This window comes from Mycetomoellerius zeteki, unplaced genomic scaffold (genome assembly GCF_001594055.1).
Source record: "Mycetomoellerius zeteki isolate Tzet28-1 unplaced genomic scaffold, Tzet1.0 scaffold93, whole genome shotgun sequence".
Lineage (NCBI taxonomy): Eukaryota > Metazoa > Arthropoda > Insecta > Hymenoptera > Formicidae > Mycetomoellerius > Mycetomoellerius zeteki.
The window spans coordinates 1326216-1347613 of NW_017257968.1; the positions used below are offsets into that span (position 1 = coordinate 1326216).

Sequence of the window (21398 nt, forward strand, 5' to 3'; positions counted from 1 at the left end):
TGACTAATGGCGCGCACTAATTGTGCCGCCTGCAGCACACGAAGGTGCAGGAAAGCCCATAGTTACAAGCCGCTATGAAGTAATGTGAAGCAGACAAGAGACGTGCATATAAGAGTATGTGTATGTACCATACAGGTGTGTACATGGGGAAAAGGGTAAGAGAGGGAGAATTGTTGAAGGCAGCCCGATGAAGGGGCGGAGGAGGATGACAGAGGAAGTTCCTAGCTGCTAGAAAGCCCCGAGTGCACTTATACACGGAAAAGAAAAGACCGAAGGGAAGGGGTATTGCCGGCAGCCGCGATAAATAGATTAAACTTGCCTCCGGACTCCCTCTTTTGATAGTGCGTTAAGCGGAAATATATGGATGGCACGCGACCGGTACCATGACAATAAGTCGACACCGGTACAATGCTGACAATGCAATTCACCGTGCCAGACTTTTTAACATTATATCATAAAGGTAGGTGTAACCGTAATTCAATTTTAACGTAATTTAATTAGCTATAGTCTAAGATGCATGCAATTCCAATTAATTAAATATGCAATGATGAAATAAAATCTTCCTTACGCAAAAAATAATTATGTTCTGAAACCATATCTCATTGATACGTTGTAATGTAATGTTTTTTCTTGAGATATTGTTGTGAAAAGAATTTTCTTTTTGCTCGATTGCACACATGATATATATGATACAATAAAGTCAATATATAAACTATTTTGGATTGGATGTGCCTTTATACACATATTAGGGTAACTCCGGCAAATACACCGCGCTAGGATTTACGCCGCAGAAATCAGAAAAAATAGAAAGAGCGGAGGTAATTTTCCCGTAACTACTCTATTACATGCCTTTATGTTATATTGGAATTGTGTTATGATTTCAGCTTCTTACTGTTAATATTAATGAAATTATTGTGAGTTGAATCGATTTGTCACTGTATAATAAGTAGCGCCATCATAAATTATAATCTACATAAAATGATTACTGTAGGGCGTGTAAAAGACTTAGTTATTTCGTGATACATACGTGGAATAGTAAAGCATGTTTTATAGCAAAATATAAGTGCTTTGCTTTCGTATTCTTTGTTTAGTTTGCTGTCTTGTATATCCCACCTGTTTGGGATATACGGCATTTTTAGCGGATAGGATTTATGCCCAAAGCATACAAAGTGCGCAGATTGAATTCAGTGCACTAAATGCAATGAATATATTACATGAAATATGTACCTTATGTCATAACACTTGTAATATATGTAGGAAGATTGTAATTATTATTTATTACTTCATATACATATTTATCATTCTTATTCCTTAATAAAACTTTATAAACGTATTTTATAAGTTATTGTGTCATTTTATGTCTTATTTATAAGCATTATTTGTAAATTTTTCATGAGCCGTACCGTACACACCCCTCTCTCCGTCTATGAGTAGCCATATATCCCACCCCTATGGGATATACGGCAAAAATGCAAAAAGTTCATTTCTTAATACGAAAAATAAATATATTTCGGATTTCTAATATTTTTTTCATAGTAGTAGACAGTACAAAATTTTTACTAATATAGTTCGTTTACTTTAAACATAGTAAATAATACGTAAATTAAGTTTTTGATAGGTGCGGCGTATATACCAGAGTTACCCTAATAGCATTTACTACACCATATTATCCAGACTGCTAACACTAAAATAACTTCGAAATCTCAGGTCTGATTAATGAGAAGCGACCTTCGTTCCGTGCTATCGCTAATGATAGCATGCGAATGAATCGTGATGAATGACTTATTTCCGGGAACATTCGAATAGATAGCAATTTTTAATGCAACAGTAAATATCGCGAGCTCGTTTGACGGCAATTAAAATAAATTAATATGCTGAATAGAGATAATGGCAAATTATGATAACCATTACAGAGAGGTAATTACAAGTTTCAATTTAATTGTTAAAAGATGATGATCTACATAGTCTACATTTCAATGCCAAATATTAAGAGAAATATAATAAATTTATGTTCAAATATTAAGAGAAATACATAATTTATACAATCCGTTAATGTATATTTATTTAACAATCTGATAATAATATATGAATTTCTGTATTGTATGAACACATAGCTGATATGAATACATAGCTAAATATATTATATAACGTATGTGACGCTAATAAATGTAATGTATGTTTTACATTATTGTATAAACGTGTTTTCAACTATTTGAAAGCATAATTCACTTAATTTTTTACAGACGATAACCTATAATTAGAGATTGGTTGCAAACAACTGTAAAGCAATTATTACCAACTACATCTGGAAATAAAATATTACTATATTAAAAATAATATATATATATATAAATTAATTTGTTAACGTATGCTTATATTAAAAATATTTAGAATTACGTAATTTATATATGAAAAATGTGTGTACTTTTCAAAACATTTATATAATTATTTCGGAATTTATGATATTATTATATTTATTATTCTCGATATTTCTCTGCAAATGGTTTTCGAATATATTGTTATAATATTTTGATCACATCGTCAAATTTATCAAAATTAATTTTTATTCAATTAGGTTTTATGCTACAATAACGTTAGATAATATTGATTAAACTAATAGATGTATTTATCTATACAAATAGTGTATTATTGCATTAAAAATATATTGGTATTACTATTTATAAAAGCAGTCCATTGGGTAAGTCTAATTAATAATAAATAATTGGTAAAATATCACGTCTTTAAAAACTTTGTCAACAGTACGATTTTAAATTTTATTAAAATGTTTTCGTGTAATATTTCGACAAAAATATGCAATTTTAAACTTGTTGATAAATATGAAGAGATAAAATTGAAATAGTTTTAATTTTACAATTGCTGTCACAGGTGACAGAAAAAATATTTATTAAATAAATCTCATTTTAAACATAAAATAAAATAACTTTTAACACGAAAGATGTCCAATCCGATATCATTCATTATATTACATAACTTGTTTTCATAAGAGAGCTGTTTTTGGCTGTAATTTGTATATAAAAAAGATTATTGACATAATCTGATTTTATATAATTGCTGTCTGTGTAATAAAAAGTTATACCCTATTCTGCATTTATCAAATCATTGACCATTATAATTAAAATAAAAATTAAAATAGAAAAATAATTAAAATGGGAAATATAACTGGCGTATCTAAAGATATTGTTTAAACATTTTGTATTTTATATTATTGTTATTACTGTATATAAAAAATAATTTATTATTCAAAAAGTAGCAAATTTTATTAGACAATTGTATAAGAGATTTAAACTCATAGTAATTTTTTAAATAAATATTTAAAGCCTGAATTTTAAATATGTACAATAAAATATTAGTCATTCTTCAGTAAGAATATTCATAATGTTATGTATCATTTTTCTTTAAATAAAAAGTCTATTTACATCATAATATTAATATTTGTCGAAATATCTACTGTCATACCATGAAAAATTTAAATTATTGAATCTACATATATCGTGTATAAAGAGATGATGAACAAAAAATTGTGATATTTCATAATATTGTATGTTTCAATATTTCTCTCGCTCCTATTTATTCACGAAATAATTTCGGCATAATTTGAAATAAAAAATTCTTAATTTTGAAATTCTTGATTCTCAGAAAAATTCGAACTAGCTATTTTATTTATTGTCATATAAATACATTTTTATTTGCTTGGCAATGTCACATTTTTAATATTCTACGTAAAAACGTTCACCGATGTGAATCCCCTCTCACATATCTTTAGATTATTCTGTATTGCTGCCTCCGGCAATCCTGCGGCGACGCGACGATCCTTTGCCAGCGATTTTGTCGAGAGCAAAACTCCTGCCTTTCTCGCGAATCGATCTTTTTGGTCAGAATAGAGTCCCAATGAGGCGTAGGAATGAAAGGATGTCATGGAAGAAAGGAAGTCACGAAAAGAGTGAATAAGTATGAAAGAGAGACAAAAACTTTAATGCAGCGGATCGAAAAGAAAAAAAAGGAAAGGAAGAAAGACAAGAACGATCATATTATTTCCCTATGAGAGGGAGAAATCGATATATTCAAGATGTATTCAAGAACAGCGATGAAAAAAAGCAAGGAAACGGATAGTAAGTAGAGCTGAATTAAGATGATGATAGAAGAGAGAAAGGACGGACCAAACGACTTCGATTGTGAGAAATAAGTTCGTAGGAAGAAAGAGGACACATATACACACAAAGAGTATGGCGAGGACAGACATTTCTTCTTACTTCTCGCTTTAGAAGGAGAGACTGAGGTCGTGACATTATCGCGACGGTATTAACTTGAATCGAGCTTCCGTTAGGTCGAACCGCAATCAGCTGCAACGAGCAGAGTCGACGATCCCGGGGGAGAAAGCGGGAAAGGCCACAGTGAAACGTAAGACATCGGCCGGGGCGTCGCCCGACCCGGTAAAATGGAAGTGATCGCGTATGAGAGTTTCCTTCCAAGTCGAATTCGAGCAAATGACCCTATCTCCATAGTTGGCCGGAATATCGAGGGGTCCGGTTTCTTGATGTTTTCATCCGCGCGCGAGAAAACCAACAGTTCTGCTCGTTTCGTCACGCCAAATTGTATTTCAACGTAATGCGGCGTTTGCGGAGTATTTGGGGTGGGTAGTTTTGGCTAAGATATTACGCTTTTTCCACAACATTAAACTTTCCCGATCAGTTTCTCAGTAAACCGAAACCTTTCGGAACCAGATCAAATTTTCTCGCACGACCTTCCAATGCAGTTACAATGTTTCGAATCGCTGGGCTAATATAGCCGCACATATTTTCGATAATTAAAAATAAAAAGTATTAAGATAAAATTGATCAATTATCAATAATGAAAATAAACTTTTAAATTATATTTGAACAGTTTTTATAATTTTTTGCTAAATTTAAAGATTTTTTTAATATTAAGCTCGATAAAGTTTTACTAGTTTCTTTATAAAATATTAATATATGTTATCATACAGCAAAATTGAGCATTTAGCAAGCTTTGTTGAGTGTCTCACAAAAGATACGAATAATACTATTTAGCAATACTAACTTAATATAAATTCAGGAAATGTAGATCAGATTGAATTGAATAAAGTTTCTCGAACTTTACATAGAAAAGGGATTTGATGGTAGCAGAATTTTCGTTGACGCAGCAGATTTTTCTTGTAGATATGCAGACACAAGGACGTGCTTCAGACAGGAAGAGACGGAGAGGATAGTAAGGGGCCGAGTGAATTGTAGCCATTCTCGTAATTTATTCAAAATCAAATAAAATGTTTTAAAAATATTCATGGTGATGTATGAGTAAATATGTTCACTGGCGCTGAAAATATACGTAATTACGTTGCCGTTAAATACAAGATGCTCAGAATAGATACGCGTAATTATTTCTTCTTGTTAGTCGTAAACAAAAATTCATATTCCACTCTAATACAGATAACAATTTATCTTGTTTTATTTCATTTGTAAATACATTTCTGTAGCTACTATTAATTAATTATTTTCATTATTTCGTCTAAACATTTATTAATTTAATAAAAATCTTCACTATTTTAATTTTATTTTTTCCCTCTCTTTCTCTTCCTTGTCAATGATATTTATAGAATTTTATTTAGTGCTGAATTTTGTTTTATTACATAAAGTTGAAGCCAAAAGATTAAGCTAAGACTAAACTGAAAGATTTATTAACGTCAAATTAAGAATATATAATTCAACACGTACTAAATAAATATATTCTGTTACTAAAAAAATTCAAGAATAATTCTATTAAGATAATTTCTAGGTAGTATAAAATCTTTACAAAATAGGAAGGATTAGAATGAATATATTGCCAATACTATTCAAACCAGGAAAGTGTTATCAAGGTGTTATAAAGTTTTGCAGAACTTCAATTTCAATTCTCCAAACTTTAAAATTAAAATCAAGGTTTCCATCTCGTTCCTGATAATTCAAGAAGATTTTGACTCCCAGGATTCGACATCAGATTCAACTTTCTTATTTTTCTCAATTACTTGTACTTTCCAAGAATAAATGCGAAGAAAATATATGGTTCGCTCACTTTTGCACCACCTACAGAGTGATTTAACTCCGTTACGAGTTGCAAGAAGCTGCGAACGAAATTAACGGTCGATCATTTGGATTTTTCCGCGTAAATTATGTTCTAGAACGTATACGCGAAACTCCGGCAAATCGCTCTTGGATTATGAAAATGGAAACTTCGCGAGCTCGAGCGATTTATCTCAGACCGGAAGCCGGCGAGCCGATACTTGTATATGTTACGACCTGGTGTCGGCCACAGTGTTTCCTGAAAGTTCGATTTGTACGAAACGCGTCCAACTTTGGCCCGTTTCTTGTTGCATTTTTTTCGATCTGGCTATGGGAATCGCGCAATTTATAATCTGTGGAAACTTTGCCGAAAGTCGGTCGCGATCTGAGAAGTGGTTGCGCAAGTTTATCCTAAGGGGCATTTTTTATGATATTCCACTCGGAATTTAATGCGGTACTTTCTCTTAAATACCGCGTGTTTCAATAAACACCGAAATTGCCGACATGTATATAATAAAGTTCATGTATCAATGTACATTCATAATTATGTTATTAATATTCGCTAAAATTAATCAAGGTAGTAAACTAATTACATAGTACATAAACAGTTTATTTTTATATACCCGTTTATAAGAAAATTATAACAGCATCAGACCAAGATTGTGAATGAAATTAGCCCATCAATTCACTAGTAGCGCTGTGTATAAAATTTTTTTATATTCATACTAAAAAAACGTAAATGATATTTATTAAAATAATTTGCAAGAAATATCACTTAGCTGAATACATTCTTAAAAGTTTAGCTGTATATACGTATGTTTGCATATTAACAGCATTAAAAAAAAGATTCTCGAGAATCTACGTCATTTTACGGCGAAATGTTCTTTGAAAATCAGCTCGCGCGAAAAATATCATCCCGCTATATTTTTTGAGCTGCAGTTCCTCTAGTGAAAAGATGAGAAACGCGTTACCGTATTCCCGTCGGGAGGAATTAAAGCTAGCATAAAAGTGAGTCATACGTATTTTAACACGCCGTACGACAAATTTTTCCATTTCTTTGGTTTCCCTAACAATCTATCGAGGGACAATTTTTAGTTAAAAAATGTAATTTATATATACATATGTATATTGTATACATAATTTTTTGAGGTTTGTAAGAATTATATAAAACGTTATCGATATTATTCCTTAAAAATACTATGCAAATATTTATGTATAAAACAATCAAAAAAAACATTTTAAAAAATAAGAATTATTCCTACAAGTTCTTACATCTATTAATGTAAATTAATGATCGTTAATTTTTTGAAAAGTTTGAAGAATTTTAAAAACATTCTGAGTTAAAAGCCTTCATAAATCTCTCAAGATTCAAAATCATTAATTTCTGTCTCTAATAACGTATGAAATATTCGTTACATCGTCTAGTAAGTTGAGTGAATATATCAAATAATTTTAATCGTCCAACTAAAAATTAGTCAAAGATACTTAAGCGGTCTACAACGGAAATTATTCTATTGAATAGAGTATGAGTTTGGAAAAAGAAAAAATTTCACCGTCTTCTCGGAGCTGCAGTAAATCTCTCTCTCTTTCTCTCTCTCTTTCTCTCCCCCTTTCTCTCCTGCCAACCCTTCTCCTTCTTGCTTTTTCTCTCGTAATTTCTAACAAAGATAATTCTACATTTCAACGATGTTTCCAACTATTGTTAGATCTACTTTTCTCTTTCAATTCTTTTTCTCTCGCTTCTTATTCCACAAAAAAGGTATCACGTTCGAATTTCTCTGTAATTATCACGTGTGGAACAAGTGCCTGATTTCTGATATAGAAATCTGCTAGATTGCATCTAGCTATAACTAGTAGCGATAACTGTAACCTATTGTTAGAAACAGAATTACTTCCTTGTTACACCGTTGTCTAAGAATCATATAATACATATATGTTGGTAGAAATTATTAAAAATATTTTAAAAAATAAATCCTATTTTGTGACTTATTTGCAAATAATTCGTTTCTCAGCGCTTTAATTAAGATTTCCTTTAACACTTCCACTTTTCAAATTTGATTTATATTAATTCTTTATTTGACATTACAATATAGAAATAAATTTATATAAATGCAACAATGCTCTCTTCTCTTCAAAATAATATATGTATATCTATATATGTATATACATATATATACATATGTATATACATATATATGTATATACAATAGGAAATTGCGATCGAAATGCGTACGTTGATAATAATTTATTTCTTAATTAAATCGTGAAATCAATATTTCTATTAAACACTTTGAATTTCAATCACATTTTCACTCAATATGTTGGGTGATCGTTTTAAGCTTTAATATGTAATTACTAATTTATAGAATATGTAGACTTTTGTGACTGTATAATTATGCAATCGCCAAACACGCGTAGAATAATGGGACAAAACATATTACATTGACATATTCTCGTTTTCGTATAAAATTCTCTGTAATTTGTTATTTTTATAGTCGTATTTATAGAATGCTTTCATTCATTACGCAAACTATTATCATTATAGCTTTTATAAAAGATAAATGTTTGATTTTTAAATTCAAATTGTTAAATGAAAAGAAATTATGTTTCCAGGTTTTGGATTAAAAAATTTTTATTACAGATATACAAAAATAAATAAATGTAACATCATAATAGAATCATTTAAATATAAAGATTCTTTTTATAGTTGGAAGTCATTTAAGTCAATTATGAGAGAGAGAGAGAGAGAGAATTTTTGAAAGTTTTAAAAGAATAAAAATGTAATAAAGGTAGCTTTAGGTTTTTACAGTCGGAACACGTTGCTGTTATAAACAAACAAGCAATGCATTATATTTCATTCAAAATATATATCTCATTGTCAGAAAGAAGTCACACTAGTTGAGTGAAATATCTCCCGCGGGATTTATACAAACTCGGAATTCACTTCAACTATAGCCATTGCTGTCTAGAGTATATATTGCATGAAGAACGAAGAAAGGCGTGGCGGAATTATGCCTCGTGCAAGATGATATGCTTCGAATCGAAATACGCACTAGCGTCGACATTCAACATTGTTCTTCACTATGAATCGTCAAACAATAGCTGTTCCGTGTGCGTGTTACAAAACCTTGAAATGCGCTCGTGATATACATGTCGATAAAGCTCCCCTCTTCGTTGAGTGCGTATGATATTAATTGCATTTTTAACAATATCGACGTTCGTGACATGATACATGTTTATTAAATATTTAATACCTCGCGGTATTAGACTAATATATCATTATACTTTATAACAAGGTCTATTATTATAGGATATCTCCGACTTACGGAGATATCCTATAATAATAGACCTTGTTATAAAGTATATATTTATTTTTTATCATAAAATATATCTTTTTCTGAAAAAAATGTTAAGAGACAATTTGATTTTTAAATTATAAGTAAGTTTAAAGAAGAGAAGAAGAGAGAGAGAGAGAGAGAGAGAGAGAGAAGAGAGAGAAGACGTAAAAGATCTTTTTAATAATTATTTTCAAAAACATTTGCAAATAAAATTTTCTTTTGTTTGTTTTAATTATACAGACTTTGTTTTAATAAATTTTTAATTCGAGCATTAATTCAAAAGATATTCAGTGACGGAATTAAAAATTATATGTATTTCAAATTATGTATAAGTATGTTATGTATGAAAAAAGTTTGCTATTAAACAGTTTGTCCTGTCCTATAGAAAGTCAACTGTTAAATCTTTCAAGTGCAAGTTCGAACTTACAGTGTCTTACGGATTACAAAACTAATTTAGTCGTTGTGCTAATAAAAGTGTCCTAGAAGTGCAAGGTGGACTTTGCACTTTTAAAAACTTAAACGATTTTATATGAAACGGGAAATGTTCCGACTTACAGTTTGTTATCGACGTGACGGTAACTCACCGTCACGAAACTTGTAACTTTTAAATTTTATGAAACAGCCATTAGCTGCAGTAAGCGCCACAGGTGGAACGGATCATTTGAATTCCGTTAAAATTCTCCCATTGTAGGACCGAACGACACTCAATGCAAAAATTGTAATTCCACCTATTGCTCAAGCATTTTTCATTAGATTAGTACAAGAGACTCGCCGTTGTTCTATTAAGTTTTATCTTGGATAAAGTTACTGATTTGAGTTATTTAAGAAGTGGATTGGAAAACTTCTTACTAAATGGAAAAAGTGTATTGAAGGCAATGGCTCTCTCTTTTGATTAAGAAAGATTACTTCGAAACTGTGTGATTCTGTTTTCAACTCTATTCGACAAATACGATAAACCTTTTGCATCAAGCAAATATTTCCGCATGATACGTTTCAAAGTTTTTTATTTCGTTTTTTTTTCATTCAAGGAACTCTTCTGACAATGAGTTTTATTTACTTTTGTAGTTTATGTGCTCACTCGTTGCTATTAGTTGGGAAAAAGGAAGTTTGGGTGGCCCTCTCAGAAATTTACTGTTACTCTCTAATGTGTTCGCTCTTTTATATGATCTTTCGTATGACCCCCTCTTAGAAATATGACGTAGCCCTCTGGAAAGTTATATGACTCATATGGAGAATTAAAGACTATCGAAATTTTTTATGTATGTCTAAATTTGTTTCTGTCATTAAAAGAAAACATTAAAAATGCAATGCTTCGTTTTCAACTTAAAAGATATAATTATTATGTTTAATGATAATGCCTTCACTATATTTTTTAAAAGTATTTGATATCTTATATTCTCTCTCTCTCTCTCTCTCTCTCTCTCTCTCTCTCAAGATAAAGAAATAGAGATATTTATCGTTATATTTATCTACAGTTTTTTTTTGAAACTACAAGAATTTATTTTACTATTTAATTTATTTAAAAAATAGAAACCTATTATTATAGAAGTTAAAAAAATTTTATTATTAAATAAAAAAATATTTATTAATTTTGAATTAGTTTCTTATTGTCAATAAATAAAACGTTCATCTTTTGAAATAATTCATATCCTCTTCTACGTATATCTACTATTTTGCTTCTTGCATATATTTAAATATTTGATTTTTAGTAACTCATTTTATACATTTATGAACAAAAATATATCATTCGATTAGTGTAAAAACTACTTTTCAGTGATAATGTCTCCACTATATTTCTCGAAAGTCAATATTTTATAGTGAATTACCGTTTCACCGACCGCATGGAGAGCTATCTAACTTTTTACCATGAAGCAACTGTACCAACCGTAAAATTTATAGATACGTAAAGAGAACGAGAAAGAAGCTATGCAACGAAGACGAATTTCTTGCACCGCCTATTCCTAAGTAGTTACAGTGTGTATGCGCCCCGCGAATTTAATGACCGACAATACGAATAACGTAGGCAAATTGCGATGGTTACCTAACGAACAAAAAGCCGCCCAATTAATAGTCACAGCGCTGCTACCAACCGACGTGATAGTTACTTTGATTAATTTGAATAACGTCGATATCACTGGGGAGGAACAATTAGCGCGGTTCGGGCACAATTCCACCGATGGCTGACAACTTCTTAATTGTGCATCACGTGGAAATTGCTTTATGTAAACGTCACTTAACGTACGTTAAGTGAAGCATCTCGGACTGAGTTTTCTTTCAACGGCGAATCTCTCGTGTTTGAAAATCAATTTTATTTTACAAAGATATCGAGGCACTACTAACTTTCAAGATAAACGATTGAAAACAAATAACTTTTCGCAAACTATATTTTCTTTATTAATTATTAACATACAATAAAGCTTCGTTCTTTAGGCGATTTCAAACAATTTTTACTTCAATCGAATTTAATTTAAAATTAATAAAACATCTAATATTAAAGATTAAGAAGTTATAAATAAAACGATACATCAAATTTTTGTGATAAAGAAAAATTAATCTAATATTGATAAAAAGAAAAATCTACAGTCGATAGGAAGTATGGTTAATCTGAAACCTATATAAAACTACCATCCGCAGAAAATCGCAAAAGTTAGAAAGTTTTCAATTTTCAGAACTTTATTTTGAAATGTTAATACATTTTATTTCATTCATTTCAAATATCGCGATGCCTGATATAATAGAACAATCCTCTAAGTAAATATAATAAAATTTTATATATATATATAAATTATATGTTAACATAATATCTAACAGTTTTATATATATCCTTCTCAAATATACATTATAATATATAATATATATATATAATATAAGTCCACCAATGAAGTTTTAAAAAAACATTTGTAAAAACATACTTTGATATATTTCATAAACATTGTAACTATCTTTTACGAGATAACTGAGCAAACATGATAGTTAAAATTAATTTTCCAAAAACGTACTCTTGTAGCCCTTCGTGTTGTTTACCAAAATAATATATACTTATGCTCGAATGTGTTTATTTCTAAAATGTTTTTATATCTATTTCTAAATTAATTAAGAACAATTTTAAAACGTTCATATCAATTTTAATAAAACGAAGGAAAGATGTACAGCAATTCCAATATAGTGCATCAAATAAAATCTTTTTTATCATAAAATAAATTAAAAGATATTACTTTAATTACTTTGCATTTACACGCTTCTAATAATGAAAGTATTTCGTTGTAAAAAGATTTTCAAATTAACATTATGACTAGCTAGTTATTACACAATTTGAGAGTTATATAAAAGAAGAAAAAAGAAGAATAGGAAAGTTAATGCATTAACAATCGACATTTTATTTTTCAAATAGAATCTATTATCACAAATAAAAAGATTTCAGCAATAAATAATTCTCTTTTAAAATTTAAAAAGTAATGACCATTATATACATAAATAAGATCAGTAAGAATTATTATTATTTAATTAAATTGATACCAATTTTCAAAAACTTAGAAAAATGCAAAATCGATTACGGTCTAACTTCTAAAATTCTTTGTGTCGTGATTACTGCTCTTAATGGGTTAACGGTGTATTCCGCGCGGATGCAGGCGCATCCAGTCACTTCTTACGGTATCCGGGCGCATTTTTTATCAACGGCCATCAAGAGTCGCCAGACGGTACGCTGGTACGAGAGATCAAGTCGAACAGCGAGACCAACAGTTCGACATTGCAATTCGAGCGGGACGATTTGTCGCAGGCTGAAGTGCGCACGGATGCTTCGAGCGAGCGAACAATCAGTCCGCTACGCATCTGTCTGTCTCCACTTTCTTCCTACTACCTCTCCGTTCGTCCGTCTCGCCACCGTAGTGGGATGTGCACGTAGGATATGCCCGTGTGCGGGCATAAAGTACACACGGTCGAGAAGCATGTAGAAGGTAGAGCGGCAAGTTTTTACGCGACCATCCCCGAGTGAATGACCGGTCAGAGCCGCCTCTCACTCTCGGCACTTCGGATCTGCTCTGCGCCGCTGCCTCTCTCATTCTAGTCGATTACGAGAGAAGCGGCGTGAGATACATAAAGAGACAGAAACAGTGGAAGACAGAGAGGAGAATATATGATACAGAGAAGGGGAAAGAGAGAGAAAGAAATATCAAGATAGAAAGAGACTGAGAATTGGTCGACTTTGCAACGTGGCGCGAGTTGCATTAGGCTACACATACCAAGAACAGTTTGTGCTAATGGCAGAAACGCTTAACCCTCAGAATATTTGGCATTATAATGATGAATTTGTGAAAGTTAAAATGAAAGAAACATTATCTTGAGAAATCCGAAAAGAAAGAAGTGCAGAAAAAATAGTTTCGAATTTTTCTGTCTACAATTTTTCAGGAGAAAAAAAATTTTGAAACATAAAACAAACAAATAACAACTTTCAAATTACAATTTCAAACAGCTGTCTCATTCATCCTAAGATAATTAAATGATCTTAGGAACCATTCATATGTAATGTATACTCTTGACAGATTTATTTAATACATCTTTAAAAAAATTAAAAAGTTATCTATTATTATTGCATTATATACTTTATCAAAATATATTATTCAAAAAACAATATTTTATCCGAATCGTTTATAATAATCATTTTTTTACAATTTATGCAGATAATTAAGAATTATTAATACGAGTGATTGTTACAAGAGTATAGAAAATCTATATTCTGTCACCAAAGATATTACAATTATAACTTCTCTCGCAAAATTGTATATCAATATACAATAGCGTCGTCACTAGGTGTCAACAGGATATTTTCTATATTCAGATGCCGAGTACCCGTTATTCAAGTTCATACTCGGGTAACCGAAGTCACGAGCTCGATTTAATCGATTTTCGATATATTTGATATCGTCACGCTCCGTGGTTCCTGAGGTCATTTTACGTTGACATGTTATATTGTTGGCATGGTAAGCTCATATAAATAATCAACGCGTACCTAAATTGATTTACTGTGCGTAACAGCGAGAATGACCACGTGGTGTACTCGGATATTTCCTCGGATACACAAATAATCGGATATCTGAACAATACATAGTATATATAACATTATATAAGCTGTACATACACGATTTATTTTGTACGTGTGTGCGTAATGAAAAGTTATTGCCATGTTATATTTAAAAAAGATAATTGTTTAATTTAATTCGATTCTGTCCGACCCTATCATTACATATAGCAGATATATTAATATTATCACAACAAACATTTCGTTATCATAAAGAACTGTATTGTTTTAATTATTTTTCATATTTTTAAGCAATTCTTCATCCCAATAAAAACATTGCATTTTATATTCGCATAATAGAATTATTAATAAAAAAAGATCGTGAATATTTAGTTTAATATAAAAATAGTCGTTTTGCCTGTTAAATATCTTTTTAATATCTTTTCAATAAATTTCATATTTTTTCAAGCATTAATTATTATTATTAATAAATATATTAATATAATGTCCATAACTGATTAACTAAAAATAACTCAAAAATAAAGAATTAATTTTTAATATCTAATTATGCATTTAAATGAATATTAATATATTAGAGATATTCGATATTAGGAATTCACATTTTGCACTATATTAAAGTGTCATAAATGTACTACGCAAATGAGAAAAGTTTCCGAATTTTTGACATTTTTTTATGAGAACTGGTAGAACTGCATGCGCGATTATGCGAGAAAAAACTCGATGGTATCCATTTCGACGTGCCTGAAAAAGATCGTGCAAATAGCGAGAATTTCCAAAACATTTATTGTTTTGTCGCGGACTTTTTTTTTAACGTGACGCATAAATACAAGAATCACGCGGAAGATTCATTTTTGCGGAGAAATAAAATGTCAGCGGAAACATTATTGCCGCTTTCACAGAAATATGCTAAATAATACAACTCGGGTGCTATTACACGTACTGTTCTCACTTCTCCATTGTTTATTCCATAAGATTATTTTCATACAGTATCTTCATTATATTCTCTTGGTTTTTATCATACATTATTTTATTTTTATTTTCGCACCATGCAATAATGCAAAGACAGTTATTTAAGAATTTGTAATTCCGAGAAGATATAGAGGAAAGACCTCTATTATGAGATACCGAGTTCATTTTGGGTAAATATTAGGAATTTATGGACAGAATTTAAAAAAAATAATAGATCATTTTGAAGAGAATTTAATAAGCTTTACGATAATGTCATGTAAAATTTAATTCAAATTCTACTTTTTTTTTTAATTAAAGAAATGTAAAAAGTGAGCAAATCGCAAAGTAAAAAAATTGTGCTCCTAATAGGAGATGCCCTGAAGAATCGATAATAAAACGCAAAGTACATCAATACTGCAATTAAAAAACTTTATTTAATATTTCTAAAATACAAACAAACGGCCAGCGTGAGCGCAAAATGGGCATGCGATGCATTGTACCAAAGACTCGTCTTCATGTAGTTGGAACCAAGCAAAAACAGGCATTTCATGTTCATTTCGGTTGTTCTTTTTATTATTGTACAATAATATTTATATTTTATCAACAATTTTCACTATGACATAGGTTATTTCAAATTAGAAATACTCTGGATATCTCATATTACGATTTCCACGCCTTACGGTTTTACGATCATCAAATCTAACTTGTGTAATTAAACAATTCAATATATCCCGTACTTTTCTATTAGTACGATCTTACTCTATCATTACATGAAGAATTTATTGCCAAATATTTACTTATAATAAAATATTTAAATAATAAACAAGGTTTAAAGGCTCATCTCAATAAAACTTGAAGACATCCAAATTCTAAAATCTTTCTTTACAACAACCATGAGCATGATATAATAATGAATTTTCCATTAAATAGTTTTCAATCCAAGAGCAATAAATTCATAGTGGAACCAATAGATAGTGTTTATTAGTTTAGCAAAAACGCCGCTATCTTATATATTAGGGGCCTATTTCATAATAGGGGGCTTTCCTCTATATAATGTAATCATTGCTAAATTTTTAATACCATGGTATATATTTGGGCCTTTTCTAAAATACAAAATTAAAATAAACAGTGAAATTTTAAATATGCAACTTTCGCAAAATATTGCAAAATGCTTTCGTTCTAAATGTTAAAATATTTTTCATTGTTGTCAATATATTCGTATGATATATTTCGTGAAACAAAATAGATAAATATCTGAAGAATCTAAGTATTGCGTCGGAATATATAAAAAAAATATTTTCAATAAACGGTCAGATTTTCGCAAAAAAGTACAATAGATACATATTTTAAATTAACAAATTGACATTATACACTAGTAATAAAGAAAAATAGAATAAATTCACGTAAACTTTTTAAATATTTTCTTAGTACAATATTTATGCAGCTATAGAACAATAGACTATACATTTATTACTATTTTTTAAAAGTTAGAAAATAAAATACATAGATTGTAAGTAAATATAGAAAATGACGATATATGTACATACATATATGTATATATCTGTCGAATGCTGTTATCATTACAAAATATTACTTTCAATTAAACTTTCAATTAATAAATAACAAAAAAGCTTTCAGTACGATAAATACTGGAATCCTTTCCAATTTTTAGCAATAAAATGATACTTAAAAATATCCGTGTTTTTTATTCAAATTTTATGCAGCTATTAAATCGTTAACAATAAGTATACTATTGCAGGTTTTTAATTATTTACATATTATTTAAAAAAACGTAGATCTCTAGATGTAAGTACACTTTTATGACATTTTTCCTTAGATATGTTATTCCAATTTTTACTAATATTGGTGTTCACGTTCACAGCCGAACGATTCAATAGATATTGGGTTATTCCAATTCACAATTGCAGCCACTGCAATTTCGCTTCAAATCGTTCGCACTAATACATCGAAATTTTCATCTACAATAATAGTAGCAAAGAATACGAAAAATGTGCGCATTTCCCCGCGCCCCGCGTTATCGGTTCATCTCAATTCTTTCAATTTTCTCCCTTTTCATTTGAGTATCGATCCTGTATGCTCTTAAACGTAGCTATTCTTATAAAAAATATTTTACTTGTGTTCCTTATTGTAAAATTTAATGCGCATACGCAACATATTCCGGATTATGGCGTATAAATAAATAAAAATCGGTGTATCATTGACGTATCTCTCGCGAATAAGACATCATATTGATTCGAGGAGTGAAGCTGCGCCGGAGCGTTAGCTACCGGACATAAATTATGCACTATCGGTGGAGCCGATAAGTATTAGTTTAGTTTGAAATTTGTTAGCTGAGTCGGGCATTCGGGGTAACGGCTTTCACAGTCACGAGCGGGGAAAAAAAGTACGGCGAAGTTAGATGAATCATGAATAAATTTACGCGTCGAACCTTTATTCCGAAATGATCCAAGTTTCTTTATAGTATATACTCCCGTCGCTACGCGGTAATACCGGAACTTATATCGCGGCAGAACATAAATTACTGGTACACGTAAATTAAGTGTGCCATCCTTTTGACTAAAATTTACATTCGCCATATTAAATATTGTCACAGAAACAAATTGCTTGTCGCGGAATCTATCTGTTGGCAAGGTATCTTCTGCTCTGCCACTAATGCTTCGCAATGAGAAAATAATTCCTATTTTTGCGAGTGCAATATTCAATACTTTTATCCTGATTATTAAGTATCATTCGCGACAATTCGGTACAAATTAATTCATTACTTCAATTAATCGTTCGTTCACATGATTATCAAGATTATTTGACTAACGTTTAGGATAACAACCTTTCCAATAGCAATTAGTAAAAATAAGAATTAGCAGAAATTAATGATGAATAATCATTGTATTCATTTTCTCGTTTCGATCGAGCACCAATGTGTCGTAACAAGACATATTTCGAATTGAATCACGTGTATCATCAACAGAGTAGGTACATAAATTCTGTACTAAAGTCGTATCTTTGGCACAAGTCTCTTTGAAAGAGATCGAATCTTCTATTATCTCATGTTATCGTAGACGGAAATAACACTCGTTCGTTCGAGCTGGCGCAACACTCAAGCGACTGAACTTACGACGCCAGTCGGGAGTGGCTGCAGACTCAATTAGCCTCGCGGAAAACTTTCATGGAGGGATTACGATGTCAACAACGTCTTTCTTGCGCGAATGACGTTCCGCGCGTCGGGCAAAATTGTTGTTTATCGAAATGGCAGTCTTCCAAGCGCGGCATGCCGTCACGCTTTTGAAATCACGTCAAATACTTGATTATTTAACTCCAGTTTACTGTATTCTCTGCCATGAGTATTTATCTTCATTTCAATTTTCATTATTCGGCCTCTAAAAACAAACTGTTTCTCGAACGTACAGTTTAAAAGATTATTTTGAAATATTAAAAAATTTGCAAAAATCCGCGATAAATCCGTAGTTAATAAAAAAGTATATTTAGTGGCGGAAACTCTAAATAGAAGAACACGAACAGATAGATGCTGATAAAAAAAGTTAAATAAACAAAAGATCAGACGATTTAATAAGAGTCGTTTACAATCAACATATCTATAATGGACATTTATCTGAAACCCAATATAAAAGTACATCGAATAGATCGTACCTGTTTTGTGTAAAAAAAAAATAATTACAGTTTCGATGACCGCGATATTATATACGGTATCAAACAACACATCGCTATATATAATAGTTTGCACTGTTTATTATTTATCCTTTTCTAATCTTGAATATTTGTTAAAAGCGTATGTACAAAAATGTAGACATTAATTTAAATAGCACACCGTTTCAATAAACATTTCAATAACAGACGGTAAGATTCTGTGACAACTTTTGGAGGAATTATAATTACTTTCAAATAGCAAACGATGATTAAAATCGTAATTTAATTAGTAATTACGATTCTGATAAAGCGCTCAACCATAATGGAGAGCACACATTTCATCCAGATTCTTTTCTTCATATTGACTCGCGCAGTTGTAACTATAATTTAATATTCTCTAATTGATTTTTAATTATGCACGACTGATTAACATATTGTGCACGCAGACAATACTGACATGAGGATATATCATATATTCCGCGTATATCTTGTTATTATGGAAATTTCTCTCATAACAATTTAATGTTGAATTTTACGTTCCCTTTTCAATTTACAATAAATTGGTTTGTCGATGTAATGCTCGATATATCATTATCTTTTATTCAAATTTTTTACGCTTACTATAACCGTAAATGAAGCTGTCAGCATTTCTATACTGAAAATATGCGCAAATGAATGCGAATGGAAAGAGTAGATTCAGCGGTATCGTTCACATTTTCGCAGGGGTATCTCACATAAATCACAATACAATTTGTCTGATTTCATTTATCGATATTACGTTATCGAGAAATTGACAATTAATCTATTCTCTGTTTCTATAAATAGATTATGTGTTTTTTTAATTTTATTTTTAGAGAAAATTTATTTCGGAAAGAAAACTTTGTCGTTGATTCCTCTTTTTTTTTCTTCATTTGTAAATAAGTTATTATTACGTGAACTAATACAGGAGATATCAGATAAATTCTGACTCAATCTTCGAAGAAATAATCTCTCATGAAAAAAAAAACAAATGTCAAACATGGAATAAGTTTTGATAATTGGCTTATTATCGAGAGATATATATTATATTTTCGATAAAAGTGTGCATTTATTTATATATTGTAAGAATAAACCATCAGTTTGAAAATTTCAAAGTCCTAGAAATAACAACCCAACAAATTTTCCGTTTATCCGTTATGAGAATCAAATCGATTCCGTTTATATCTCCCGCGAAAGCAAGATTATTCGAAAAAACGATGATTTGACCGAAAACGCTTTTTTCTCCAAAAGTAGCTAAACTACATCGATCTGATATCGTGATATCGACCAAGTTTCACAGCCTCTTTTCCGCTACTCTTTCCATTACTTCTAAATCCTTCAAATCGAAATCGATCGCGACGGTCGGCCGCGATACGGCGCAAGCTTTAAGGACAAGCTGGAGCATGGTGACTTTTACGATTCTATTCTAGGCGTGGGTGTTATTGGCCGAAGAGCTGTCTCAGATCGATCTCCTGTCGCTATGTTACGCCGGCCGCGCCGTCTCGCAAAGCCGCCACGATTCTCCATCATTCGCACTAACCCCCTTCTATACTTTTCTGCGGTTTCTCCTGAGTACCTATTCCTTGTAGTTTTGCGAGCAAGATATCGCTTTGTGACTTTTGACCTACTGTCTTGAAAAGTACTCTATATATATCATGTATATAGTAAGTTCCGTACACTGAAAAAAATATTTGTGTAAAATTACGTGATTATGCTGGGTTTTTTTCCGACTCAGCATAATCATGTAACATTACTTAAATATGATTGTAAAATTTCCTAAATGACTGGAAAATTACATAAATATGTAGGTAATTTTACAATCATATTTAAGTAATGTTACATGATTATGCTGGGTCGGAAAAAAACCCAGCATAATTATGTAATTTTACACAAATATTTTTCTCAGTGTAGAATTAATTGACATGATAATCGCGAAAAAGATTTTCGAAATATAATATCGCGAAGAAAAAAGAATGAAAGAACCGTGATGCTGTTAATGCGAGGCGTAATTTAAATCTTTCTGTCAGACTTTCAATTTAAATCATTCTTTGTCGTGCTTTAGATATTGGAAACGGTTATATTAGCGTTGTACTCACCTGGTCGGCGATCTCCGTTAGGTCGTGCAGACTTATGTTGTAAATGGCGTTCCTGCAAAACGAAACGAGAGCGTTAAATCCTACCCATAAATCGTCCCTGTAATCTCTGTGCTTCGTGCGTCTCCGTGTCGACAACTCGGATTGAAACGTGAGTAAGCATCGGCAATTATGAGTAAAACAGCAAAAATGACGCACAAAGAACGCGATATATTTAAAAGATAAATTG

General features: G+C 30.9%; 1 protein-coding gene across 1 annotated transcript in view; it reads right to left on the bottom strand.

The window, feature by feature from the left end:
- LOC108730528 (semaphorin-1A) overlaps nucleotides 1–21398 on the bottom strand; it is a 237913-nt gene that overhangs the window by 84423 nt on the left and 132092 nt on the right. Inside the window, exon 4 of the mRNA XM_018460288.1 lies at nucleotides 21173–21224. Within this exon, the coding sequence (XP_018315790.1) occupies nucleotides 21173–21224 (52 nt within the window). The remainder of the gene's footprint in view (nucleotides 1–21172; nucleotides 21225–21398) is intronic.